Below are 13,992 nucleotides of genomic sequence, written 5' to 3'. Positions count from 1 at the left end.
TTAAATATCTTCTTGCGACACTCCGAAATTCCTTTTGATTTTTCTCCCATTCCCTTTTATGAGGGTTGGAAACAAGAAACCGCTTTGAATCTCCTTTGTGGAGAGAAAAAGCGGTGTATTATTATTATTATTATTATTATTAATAGTGCTACTACCCCTCAAGAACTGTATTTAGGATATTAGGGGTTGTATTTAGGCTATTGGCAAAGTTGCACTGGAGCATATTCAAACAGAAAGGAAAGGCAAAAGGAAGGAGGGACATTTTCATTCTTTTTTGAACTTAATTTCTTTTCTTAACAACAACAAACTTTATTTTGTTGATGAGCATTACATTGATTAGCACTGAATAGCCTTGCAACACCTAACACCTCCCAACAAAGGATTCCGCCAGGCAGGAAGCAGCCAGGCTTTGAAGCTGTCAGGCTATTCAATGCTAATCAAGGTGGCCAACTGCAATATTCACAACATTCTCCCACATTATTCCACAGATATATAAATTCCACTTGACTAATTTCCAACAAACCACACAACCTCTGAGGATGTCTGCCATAGATGTGGCCGAAACGTCAGGAGAAAATTCTTCTGGAACATGGTCATACAGCTCGAAAAACTCACAGCAACCCAGTGATTCCGGCCATGAAAGCCTTCGACAACATATTATGTTATTATGCTTCATTGGCTTGCATATCTTCTATCCAATTTTCTTTGCCTACAGTAGCTCTCAGTCTTAACCGGAACCCGGAAGTCGGTGCAGAAGAGGACTCAGAGTGAGTCTAACCTTTAGTTTATGATTCTCGATAGGCGTTCCGTCGGCCCGGCTACTTCCGGGAAAATGGCGTCGGCCGGGAGAGCGGCTTTGGCGGCGGTTGCCAGGGGCTCCGTCAAGCGAGGGGCGGCTGGGCTGGGCGCTCCCCGGGCCCGCAGGCATAGGGCGGGACCCTGGCTGGCCGCCGCCGCCGCCACCTCCTCCCTCATCGGAGGGGCCGCTTTGTTGGACGCTTCTTTCCGAAGGTGGCGAGGGGGCCCTGGAGGCTTGACAGTCCTGGCTCAGGTAAAGCTGCACGCACACACACACACACACACACATATATATAAACCTGGCACCAAACACAGGTACAACATTGACATATAGTAGCAAGGTAAAGGTAAAGGTTTCCCCTGACGTTAAGTCCAGTCATGTCTGACTCTGGGGGTTAGTGCTAATCTCCATTTCTAAGCCGAAGAGCCGGCGTTGTCCGTAGACACCTCCAAGGTCTTGTGGCCGGCATGACTGCATGGAGCGCCCATACCTTCTAGCCCGAGCGGTACCTATTGATCTACTCACATGGGCATGTTTTTGAACTGCTAGGTTGGCAGAAGCTGGAGCTCACAGCGGGTGCTCACTCTGCTCCCGGGATTTGAACCTGGGACCTTTTGGTCTGCAAGTTCAGCAGCTCGGTGCTTTAACACACTTCGCCACCGGGGCTCCCATTAAGTGGCAACAGACTGTAAATCAAAGGGCATGACTGAAAGTTGACTGAGTGGTTGGTAGGTCTGCCAGATGAGATAATTCCGACAGCTCATTTAGCTGTCAGAGCTCTTCTGGGTGGCCATTCCATATGAATCTACACTAGGCATGGGCAAACTTTGCCCCTCCAGGTGTTTTGGACTTCAACTGCCACAATTCCTAACAGCCGGTAGACTGTTAGGAATTGTGGCAGTTGAAGTCCAAAACACCTGGAGGGCCAAAGTTTGCCCATGCCTGGTCTATACTGCCATATAATATCGTTCAGTGGTTTCCAAGCTTCTTTTGACCTGGGACCACTTTGACCAGGGTCTACTCTCCAGCATTAATACCAACAGGGTTATAAATCAGTTTTTGGTCAACTTTAGATTCAGGTTGGTTATTTAGGGTGCTGATTCAGAAAATTGCATTGGATAGACCGCATCAGCTCTAGTTTCTGATACAGGACATATGCCATCCAGTAGTCGCCATCTACTCGCCCACAGAAAACTATATTTCTAGAGTTGAAATGCAATCCAATGCAATGGTCAGCTTTGCAGAAAGGAGCGGAAATAAAATACAGTAGAGTCTCACTTATCCAAGCCTTACTTTTCCAAGCTTCTGGATTATCCAAGCCATTTTTGTAGTCAATGTTTTCAATATATCGTGATATTTTGGTGCTAAATTCGTAAATACAGTAATTACAACATAACATTATTGCGTATTAAACTATTTTTTTTGTCAAATTTGTTATATAACATGTTTTGGTGCTTAATTTGTAAAATCATAACCTAATTTGATGTTTAATAGGCTTTTCCTTAACCCCTCCATATTATCCAAGATATTCGCTTATCCAAGCTTCTGCCGGCCTGTTTAACTTGGATAAGTGAGACTCTACTGTAGATAAATAAAAAGGAAGGAGGTTCACAGACCAGATTTTTGTTCTCGTGGCCCACTGCTGGGCCGCAGCCCATTGGTTGAGAACCACTGATCTAGTTCAATGCAGTTAATCTGCATTCAGAAACTGGATTATATGGCAGTTTAGATGGGGCCTTATTATCCCCAGTTTCCAACGGTTTGTTGTTGAGGCCCTTCACGTTTTTTCCTCTGGGTACATTTACACCAGGCATGGGCAAACCTGGGCCCTCCAGGTGTTTTGGACTTCAACTCCCAACATTCCTAACAGCTAGTAGGGCCCAAGTTTGCACATGCCTGATCTACACTGTAATGCAGTTTGATATCACTTCAACTACTAATGGCTCAATGCTGTGGGATCCCTGGGAGAGGTAGTTTGGGACCAGCTCTCTTTCCTGAGGGAGGCTAAAGAGTTTGTAAAACTACAACCCTCATGATTCCATAGCAGTGAGTCATGGCAGTTCAAGAACTGCATTAATGCTACAGTGTAAGTGCAGCTGTAGTCCAGTTCTCAAATCACTACACCATAGTGGTTGTACCAAGCCGGAGAGCAAGATGGAAATTCTCTATTTTTGGTGGATTTATTTCCAAGTCAGGAGAAATGCCCAGCTCCACTAGGAGAGCAGTAGCCTGCAAGATCTGACTCCTTGCAGCAACTTGCAAAATCTCCGGTGGTTCTAATGTATGATGAAGAAGTTGAAGAAATGTATTACCTGCCTCTCCTTGTTACTTTATTGAGTTATCTTATTTCTGTCCTTCCAGTTGTGGTATCAAGACTCACTCTTCTGCTTTGTATCCACCTTCTGGGGCCCAGAGTGTGAGATTATTCCCTCTACCACCATGTCGTCTTCTGTGCATGTCTTGGCTTTAGGAGTTTGGCAAGAGTTTGAGCTACTTCTGTTATTGTTTTGTGTCCTCAAGTAACATGAACAAAATCTTGTCTGTAAATCTTCCCAAGAGTCCCTTCTTTTCCATTTGCTTTTTTGCATTATATCTTCTTTTGGATGGGTTTAAAATTTCTGTAGAGTTTGTTAGCCGGTGTGGTATCCACAGGGGTACCTCAAACCAAATGCCAATTGACATCAACTTCAATGTAAACCACATCACAAGATGAAATAAGCTTTGCAGAATGCAAATCGCTGTCCGGACACCCAAAGCCCTCCTCACATGTGTGTGGGGTGGGGTTAAAACACATTCTCTCTCAAGCTGTGGATGCCACAGATTCTAAAACTGGTACAAGGACATATGGGCCTCGAATCAGTTCCAGGATTTTCTGTGTAATCATCTGGACAGCAAAACCATTTTCTTCAGTACCAGGTTGAAACTGACCTAGATGTGCCTTAAGTCACCTAGAACATAATGAGACACACTTCTAGGTAGGCATGTATTATTTATATGCCAAGAGAGAGATTTCCATTTTCAGATACAGAGAACATGTTTCCTGTATATGTGTTAAGCAAAGTACCAGAAAAGTACTTAAGCTTCTTACATTTCTTTGTTGGGCAGTGCCTGTTCCCATGTGCACTGTAGAAGAATATAGATGACTAAATGTCATATTTGTAAATATCTCATATGATCTATCAGCACAGTATATATAGGGACTTTGAAATAGTCATCTCTAGTTATCTCTGCCCAACTGGTTATCTTGGTTCTGTTTGAACTGCATAGCACAGGCATCTATATAGAATTCTAAAAATAAATAAGAGCATATATGATTTTTAAAAGAAAACACTGTTGGAAAGCTTCTTTTTCTGCCTGTCTCTGGACTTATAAAGATAGGATTTTGCGGTTGGTGCCTTGATTTATTTCCTGTTTTTGCCAAAAGCAAGGTAAGAGATGTCCTACCTCTCCAGGAGCACTGTATCTGTTTTTATCAACGCAACAATAGAAGAGTTTGTAGCATAACACCTAAGAGTAGGGTGATGGGATGTTCATGGTTGGAATCTTAACCATGAGTTGGCTAACAGACCTCAGAAAATCTACTGTTTCTCAAACCAAGCACCTGCCTCTGCTAAATGTAGAATATGCTAAGCATTTACTTCCCTGTGGTTCTTATAAGAATCAGCAAAACATTGTGCATGTTTAAACTATGGTGATCTATATGAATGCCATGCTGATGTCAAGAGTCAGATGCCAGCCAGTTAGGTAAATTCAGTTTATTTAGTAATAACTCAAAAAAGCTTAACAAAAGGTCCTGGGAGCTTGCAACACTTTAACTTCAGTGTGATTAAACAGTGTGAAACAAAGAAACCCCAAAAACGCAAACCGGAGTATAATCCGGATTATCTGGAGATATAATCCGGATTAAAACTAGGTTGCTTAAATTCAGCTCAAAATTGCAGCACAGTGTCAAAATAGCAAAACAAACACAAGACAAAGCGCCCCGAAGTTCCAAAACGTTCTGAAACCCAAAATATACGGAAAAGGTCCCAAAACTGAAAGGAAGCCCAAACCGGGCTAGAGTAAACCGCTGAAAGCAGTGTAAACAAACCAAAGCCGAAAACCGCTGAGACAAAAGCGAAGAGTCGGAAGCCGGGCCAGTGTTCAAAGGAACGGAACGTAGTCACAGTAGTCGTAAGCCGGTCCGGAGTCAGGGCAGGAGAGGAATGTCAGGGTCGAGACAAAGCCAACGGTCAGCACAGGAAGCAGCCACGGGGACGGGAATGAAGCCAAGCCAAATTCGGGAGCGAAGAGATCCACCAGGTCATAGTCCAGTCCAGGGTCCAAGGAATGAAGTCGTCACAGTAATGTCCACATCACGGGGTAACACAAAGAGCGAAAACGACGGATGCGAGCAGCAGCTAATGCAAAATAGTAATAACAATGCAGTCCAAAGAGAAAACCCACAAAGTTCCAGCCCTCCATCGTAGAATAACCCGGATCAAACTTACATCGGTTGCAAAGTTCCAAGCCAGTCTTCGGAGTCACGTACAGGAAACCCAATGGTGCCCAACAACACCTTGCCACACACAAGGAACAATGGCCAAAAATCCCCAATTTATTTAGGTTTCCTTGGGCATCCAAACAACCAATGCCTTATGATCAGGCGTCCCAAGTTCCTCATCAGAGCCAGAATCGCCCTGCCCACACCCAACCCTGTCCACACCTGCGGAATTGCCCTCATTCCTCCAGGCAGACCATGTGGGGTCTGCTTCTGAAGAACCCCAAGCTTCTCCTGCGTCCTCAGCATCCATGGACCCAGTTTCCTCCCCGAGATCCTCCGGAGCCTGTGCCCAATCTATGCCAACTCCTTCCGCCGCCACCGGGTCCTCAACAGTCATTTCCACCTCAGGATCTCCTTCCAAATCCCCAAATGAATCCTCATCTGAGGATTCCTCAAGTATCTCCCTGACCCTTTTCCTGTGTAAGTCTTCCAACGAGCCCTCCTCGCGAGGAGTCTTCCTTCCCCTCCTGATCCTACCATTGTCACTAACAGCCTCAGAAGACTCATTCACAACAACTGATGAGACATGGTGCAGTCCACCTCCAAAACTATTTTTTAAGCTTTCTTCATTCTCTTTGTGGAATTTTAAAATACTGTTAAATATGGGTTTTTCAAATTGTAAACAATTTTACAGACTATCTGCTTTTTTATGCTACATCATTCTTTTTTTTAGAATTTAGCATGAAGATAAAACAGTTTTCCTTTGATGGCAACTGGCATTTGGTTCCAAGATCCCCTGCGGATACTAAAATTTTATATAAAATAACAAAATCAAGCTCTGCAATTTATGTTGTTATTATTTTGAATATTTTCAAACCATGGGTGTAGAATTTGCAGACACAAGCTGGAATGTGTCCAGAGGAGGGCAACTAAAATGATCAAGGGTCTGGAGAACAAGCCCTATGAGAAGTGGCTTAAAGAGCTGGGTATATTTAGCCAACAAAGGAGAAGGCTGAGAGGAAATATGATGGTCATGTATAAATATGTGAGAGGAAGTTATAGGGAGGAGGGAGCAAGCTTGTTTTCTGCTTCCCTGGAGACTAGGACATGGAACAGTGGTTTCAAATTACAGGAAAGGCGATTCCACCTGAATATTAGGAAGACCTTTCTAACTGTGAGAGCTGTTCAGCAGTGGAACTCTCTGCCCCAGAGTATGGTGGAGGCTCCTTTTTTGGAGGCTTTTAAGCAGAACCTGGGTGGCTATCTGTTTGGCTGCTTTGAGTGTGATTTTCCTGCTTCTTGGCAGAATGGGGTTGGACTGGATGGCCCACGAAGCAGACTTCTAAAGTACTTGAAATAAACTTTCTTATTCTGTGTGGGCATTGTGTAGCAATTATCACAGTCATTTTCCAGTATTGTTGAATACTGAGCATAGTGATAGTACATAGTTGTATATCTTTAGCACTGTATTTGCAATGTACTGCAGAAGGCTTAGAAATGACATGCTTCTAGCAAACATCTGTTGCTACTTTGACTTAATGTTTATTTTCAGGCAGCTTGCAGTCCTCTGCATTAACTTGCCATTCTTCTATCATTAACATTTTACTGCCCTATAGATACTGAGATATAGGATGGGATATAAATAATTTAACAAATAAAATAACCAAACTACTGTAATTTGGGTTTGGAATGCCTTGCTTTTAAGGGTTTACTTTTGTGGTCCGTAGCCTTGAGCTCAGCCAGGGCTTTTTTGGCAGTGTGATTTATTTTGCATTTAATGCTTCTTCTAAGTGTTCTATGTGCACTCTAGCTTCTGGATAAGAAAAGGTCAGATGATCTCAGTGTGTTTTATAAAGTTTTTGAAAAGTACTGCCTCCATCAGATTAAAAAATCTGACACATGATTCAGAGATGATAGAGCACTTTGGGCTCTGAAAATACTGTATTTTTTCAGTTCTAAGACACTTTTACCCATATAAAAGTGGGTGCGTCTTAGAACCACAGGCAGTAGGAAAAGAGAAAGATCACACCCATATCTAAAATGAGGTGTGTCTTTGAACTACAGGTGTTCTTAATATATATTAATAAAGCTTTTTTCTGTTGGTGGTACTGAAATGAGTGGGCTTCTTAGAATTGGAGAAATATGGTACTGTTAAAAAGATTATCTTGCAAATGAATTTCAGCTAATATGCAGAACATTACATTTTTAGCTGTATCTAAGGTAAAGTGTATTTAATAAATGCAGTCTGTGAATGTCTAAGTTACACGTTCCCAAACAACACTTGGGAGACTAGAAACAGTCACTATAATAGACTCAGTAGGAATTGGTGGTTATTTTTCTTTGAGAAGTTCTGACACTGAGAATGTCCTTCTAATTTTCAACCTTCAAGTTTCCTCTCAACTTATGGCAACCTCATGAATTTCATATAGTTTACTTATATAAGGAATACTTAGAAACAATATTTCCTGTTCAACCCCTATAATATATCCTACAGCACTTGTTAATTGGCAGTCTCCCATGTAATACTAACCGGGGTTGACCCTGCTTAGCTTTCAAGAACCAACAGGATCTGGTGTCTCTAGGGTATTTAGGCCTTAATTTTCATCCTTATTTCAACCTTTCAGTTCAGGTTACTGTTCTGCTGATATCCTAGATCCTTCTTTGCTGTTGCTAGTCTTTAATTTTTGTGTGCCCTAATTCTAGATGTTGCTGCTGCTGCTCAGTCACATAATCATTTCCAACTCTTCATGACCTCATGGACCAGTCCATGCCAGAGCTCCCTGTCGGCCGTCGCCGCCCCCAGTTCCTTCAAGGTCAAGCCAATCACTTCAAGGATACCGTCCATCCATCTCGCCCTTGGTCGGCCTCTCTTCCTTTTTCCTTCCATTTTCCTCAGCATCATGATTTTTTCCAAGCTTTCCTGACTTCTCATGATGTGGCCAAAATACTTCAACTTTGCCTCTAATATCCTTCCCTCCAGTGAGCAGCCGGGCATTATTTCCTGGATGATGGACTGGTTGGATCTTCTTGCGGTCCAAGGCATACTCAGGATTTTCCTTGAGCACCAGAGTTCAAAAGCGTCTATCTTCCTTCGCTCAGCCTTCCTTATGGTCCAGCTCACTAGAAAAAACAATAGTGTTTGGTAGGGAAGTAGGTGGTAGGAAAAGAGAAAGATCACAGTTGGACAGATGCAGTCAAGGAAGGGAGAGCCATGAGTCTGCAAGAACTTAGCAGGTTGGTTGGTGATGGGGTGATTTAAATCTCTCTCATTCATAGGGTTGTTATAGATCAAAATTGACTTAGGCTGTAGCTACACTGCCCTGTATCCCAGGATCTGACCCCAGATTATCTTCTTATCCTAGATTGTCTAGCAGTGTAGACTCATATAATGCAGTTCAAAGCAGATAATCTGGAATCAGATCCTGGGATATAGGGCAGTAGAGATCCAACCTTAATAGTAGTGAACAACAACAGAATTCCAGCTGCGTATTTCAGTACTGTTTATTATCTAAATTTAAAATGATGCTTTGGAACCTAAAATAAAGATGAGAGCCATTGTATTGTAGTGATTTCAACATTGGACTACAACTCTGGAAGCCTAGATTTGAATCTCTTCTCAGACAGGGAAATCCACTGGGTTTTGGGGGGCAAGTCATACTCTCAGTTTCAGAAGAAGGTTAAAACAAATCCCGTCTGAACAAATCCTGCCAATAAAACCATGTGCCAGATTTATCTTGGGGTCACCATAAGTCAGAAACGACATGAAGGCCCACAACACCCAACAAGATGAAGATAGCTTATGCCATTATATATTTCTTGGTCTTTAAGGGCTCGATTTCCCAAGCTGTACTTTAGCCATCTTTGCTTGAACTCCATTAAAGTATTCATTGATTTCCCCCTTGTATTTGTGTTGCAGCAAATAGGGAAGAGTGTTTATGAGGTTGCCTTAGCTTTCTGCCTATGCTCGGTGGTTTCTTTTTAACACTTTGATGGCTGCATTATTTGCAGGAACATGATTAGCATATATTCATAAGGTTATTGACCGAAGCCAGACCATTATAAGTATAAAGATGTCTGTCAAAAATTGCTATTAAAGCATTTAATTTCAACAGCAATTTTTCGAGCAATGTAATAACTGTTGCGTTATCTAAATGATTTCCCCCTCTATATTCTATGGCAGAAAGCAATATCAAGCTTCACAGAACTAGAGGATGTATTTGTGAAGTCTGAAGAAGTGCTTGATACACTGCCAACATCTTCCAACTGATTAATTAATTGACATGATGGGAAAGCTCAGATGTTCCATTTGAACTCAATAAAACATCAACAATTGAGAGAAAAGTTCCGATTTTCTGGTTAGTCCACATCATGGGAAATAAAATTCATTATTTCTTTCAAGCCAATCTCCATATTCTGTTGACCAAAATGAACAAAATTTCCAGCTATGTGCAAATTGTATCATAATGATCTGTGTTTATAACTTGTATTTTCTTATAATAGTATAGTTTTGTTAACATTCCCTTCCTATGAATTATCTATAGGCAATAATGGTATACATTATTAATGTGAGCATTGTTCTCTAGTTTTTGTGTACAAAATTTTAGTAGTAATGTTAACACGGATTGTTTCCTCTTAAACTGAAATGCAACTGAAATTTTTGTCAAATGGTTGTATGTTTTCCTCTGAGGATGCCTGCCATAGATGTGGGCAAAACGTCAGGAGAGAATACTTCTGGAACATGGCCATACAGCCTGGAAAACATGCCACAACCCTGTGATCCCGGCCATGAAAGCCTTCAACAACACATTTTTGTCAAATGTTTGCTTATTGTACATTATAACTGAAGTATATACTGTTTGAATTTTATCAAAAAGTGTTTAGCAGGTTATTCAAGTTTCAGATAGCCATGGTGTTGAATAGCTGGGCCATAACTTGCATTACTGATATAGAAAAATTGTGCTAAGCAACCAAAACAGACAATAATATAGCAAGTATGGAATTTGTAAGGTCATACTGTTAAGTTTAATTTTAGGAATTTATTTTACTTTGCACTTGTTTCACAATGTAGTATCACTTACAGCTTTTTGAATGCAAGATATAAATAACATGAGTCTTTAACTTTGGAAATACCACACAGTACTCATCATGCTTTATGTTCCTTTCAATCTCCAGTACAAAAGTTATTCTACTGTGGTTTGACACTATGATAGGATTTTCTGGTCTTTCTATATTGTCAGTATATTAAAGGGTGTTGGTTTTTCTCTCTCTCTGTAGAAATATATTGGATGTAAATAAATGTATCTCACTGTTTCTTAAACTATGGGTTCCAACCCATAATGGAAGGCCGTTAGCTCAATTTGGCAACAGTAAAGATTTTTTTTAATGTTACCTAGTGGCTGTGTTAGATGTTTGCATGAATCAGCTGTGCAGTTTTTACAGTGAATTCTGAAGAAGATGCTTCAGCTGGGCTTCATAAAAAGGAAAACCAGCCTATTTAGTAAGCTTTGCCAATGCTGATTTCCTATCAGCAAATGCTTGTTTTTATCCTTTTTTATATACCTGAACACCCAGGGTCATGTAGAGATTTCTCAGGTGAAAAGGGGTCATGAGTTTAAAAGTTTAAGAAACCCTGGTCTGTATGGCAAAAGTTTGATAACTTTGTGGTCATTAATTATTTTGCTCCTCACCAAAACAAATTAGTATACCAGGCTATTACTGGGCTACTGAACTAAGTTAATTATTGGCATTCTCAGAGATTATCTACCTTGAGACCTGATATTCTTGAGAGATGCTATGTGACCATTGTTGATGTTTGCAGCAGTGAGCTCTGTACTATCAAGTGCAATCAGTACCCTGTCAATGATTTGGTCCTTTTAGACCGTAATGAGCTGATAGATGTTAGGGAATATAGTGATAGAAACATCATTTAAGGAAGAGTTGTGTTTGTTGTATAAACAGGCATTAAGTTCTTGCGTATATCCGCAAATTGTATATATGGTTACAGATCTCTGTGTGCTATTGATAGAAACATCAGTTAAGAAAGAGTTGTGTTTGTTGTATAAACAGGCATTAAGTTCTTGTCTATATCCGCAGATTGTATTTATGGTTACAGATCTCTTGTGTACTAGAATCATAGAATCATAGAATAGTAGAGTTGGAAGAGACCCCATGGGCCATCCAGTCCAACCCCCTGCTAAGAAGCAGAAAATCGCATTCAAAGCACCCCCGACAGATGGCCATCCAGCCTCTGCTTAAAAGCCTCCAAAGAAGGAGTCTCCACCATGGCCCGGGGGAGAGAGTTCCACTGTCGAACAGCCCTCACAGTGAGGAAGTTCTTCCTGATGATCAAGTGGAATCTCCTTTCCTGTAGTTTGAAGCCATTGTTCCGTGTCCTAGTCTGCAGGGCAGCAGAAAACAAGCTTGCTACTAGTGCTGTTAACCCAATAGTAATATGGTGGCTGGACTTATTCTCACAAAACTTCATTTATTTACTTACTTTATTTATACCCTGCCTTTCTCCCCATGGGGACTGAATACAGCTAACAATCCCACACTTTGGTCATAGTTTTAAAAGTACAATACAAACATTAAAAACAATTGAATAATACAGGTAAAAAACAGATTAAAATACAATAAATACAATAAAAATGCCTTTTATAACACACAACACCCCTCCAAATTTCCCCACAATCTCCTCAGCAATGTGCCCCCTATTCTCCCCCAAAGGCTTGCTGGCAGAAAAAAATCTTGACCTGCTTTCGGAAGACCAGCAGAGATGGGACCTCCCTGGTCTCTCTTGGGAGGGAACCCCACAGTCTGGGAGCAGCCACCGAAAAGGCCCTTGTTCTCACCAAATGCACTTGAGCGTTTGAACTCCCTTTATGGAGGAACCTAGTATGGCCTAAGACTTTCCAGTAATGAAAGGAAAGTTATCCTAAATCCCCAAAACGATTGCATTCCAGTAAACCCCACATCAGTGAGATAGTTGGGTGCCCTCCTTGTAGTTTGTTTTTTAGCAACCTAGCAAATAATTTGATCTACAGATCAATTTCTCCCTCTGGCAGTGTATTACCTTTCCCTGAGACAGTGCTGGAGATCTGCTGTGGTTATTTTATAGCTGAAACAACATCATGATGTTGCATATAGTAACTCCAAAGACATAAAGTCATAACAGTAAAATTACTGCTGTATTGGTGGCAGCAGTGTAGGATCCTATGTTGAGTGAACTACTGGTTCTTCAGTTTACATGTAAGTAATTTACTTTTGTAATATTGAGTATGAAACTATATTATCATAACACATCTCAAGAAATATGAACATGGGCCAAATAGGGACTCAAACTGCAAAAACTGGAAATACTCTATAATAATTATAAAGATGTAAAATTCTTTTTTCATAATGTGTAGGTTTCTGATTGTTACACATAAAATCTGGCCATCTAACCAAAATTATGCATTCTGTTGTTGAAAAATAGGTCCTTAATCACTTGCATGAAATTCTGTCTGAACTTTCTGAACTTTGTGAAAATTGACATTTTAATAAGAAACATCGGAAGTGTATTCTGGTCTGCATTGCTAAAACTGTGAATGTGGGATTACAGTATACCTTTGTTGACAAAGTTTTCCCATTAATATTTTTAAATATAAGGAAAGGTATCCATTAAATTCTATCTGAGTTTATTATTAAGAAAGTGTTTATTTAGTTGTTGGACAGAGAGTATTTTAGTCACTTGAAAACCTCTTTTCTATACCTCTGATGATAGGATGTGTCTAAATGTAAGAAATTATGCCAGCCTTTTTAAAATCCATAAATGTCAGAATGGGATCACAGCTTCTCTGGAGCATAAAATGCAGTGTGCTTTAAATGGCAAAGAAATGTCCTACTGACAAGCAGGTTCAAACAAAATTACTGGAACAGATCAAAATGAAGGTGGTATGGCTAATAAAATAATAGCAGTCTTGAGGCCTGTAATTCCTCCATAGATTAGATACATGATATTTTGTTGGCACGAAGTTCAAACACTTATTCCTATAGTAGTAGTAATTTGACTTCAGTCATGCACAGGCTTGTTGACAGCTATTTACTAGAAATCTCCTGTAAAGTTGGGAAGGTAGACCAGGTATCCTGCTGTGCAACAATCAAGGTATTGGCATACCAGAAGAAATGGCTATTTCCAACTGAAGCTTTAAATTTACAACTACAATAGAGTCTCACTTATCTAAGCCTTGCTTATCCAAGGTTCTGGATTGTCCAAGCCATTTTTGTAGTCAATATTTTCAATATATCGTGCTAAATTTGTAAATAAAGTAATTACTACATAGCATTACTCCGTATTGAACTACTTTTTCTGTCAAATTTGTTGTATAACATGATGTTTTGGTGCTTAATTAGTAAAATCATAACCTAATTTGATGTTTAATGAGCTTTTCCTTAATGCCTCCTTATTATCCAAGATATTCACTTATCCAAGCTTCTGCTGGCCTGTTTAGCTTGGATAAGTGAGACTCTACTGTAACATACCCTTATCCTATGAATGAACACATTCAGGGAAGCCTTTTCAAGCATGTATCAAAATAGTTACAAAGATTACCTCGGTTGTTGTATGTCTTTCGGGCTGTGTGGCCATGTTCCAGAAGTATTCTCTCCTGATGTTTCGCCCACATCTATGGCAGGCATCCTCAGAGGTTGTGAGGAATGGATAAACTAGGCA

General features: G+C 40.5%; 1 protein-coding gene across 2 annotated transcripts in view; it reads left to right on the top strand.

Moving 5' to 3' along the window:
* The first annotated feature begins 806 nt into the window (after positions 1-806).
* The window catches only part of micu2 (mitochondrial calcium uptake 2), a 92,760-nt gene continuing 79,574 nt past the window's right edge, over positions 807-13,992 (top strand). For both annotated transcript variants that reach the window (XM_008107994.3, XM_003219270.4), the window contains exon 1: positions 807-1,051. In XM_008107994.3, coding sequence (XP_008106201.2) covers positions 833-1,051 — 219 coding nt within the window. In that variant the 5' untranslated portion in view covers positions 807-832. The remainder of the gene's footprint in view (positions 1,052-13,992) is intronic.

The sequence above is a fragment of the Anolis carolinensis genome, chromosome 3 (assembly GCF_035594765.1).
Source record: "Anolis carolinensis isolate JA03-04 chromosome 3, rAnoCar3.1.pri, whole genome shotgun sequence".
NCBI classification, from domain to species: Eukaryota; Metazoa; Chordata; class Lepidosauria; order Squamata; family Dactyloidae; genus Anolis; species Anolis carolinensis.
Note: the sequence above shows the minus strand (reverse complement) of the source record. Positions and strands in the feature narration are given on the sequence as shown.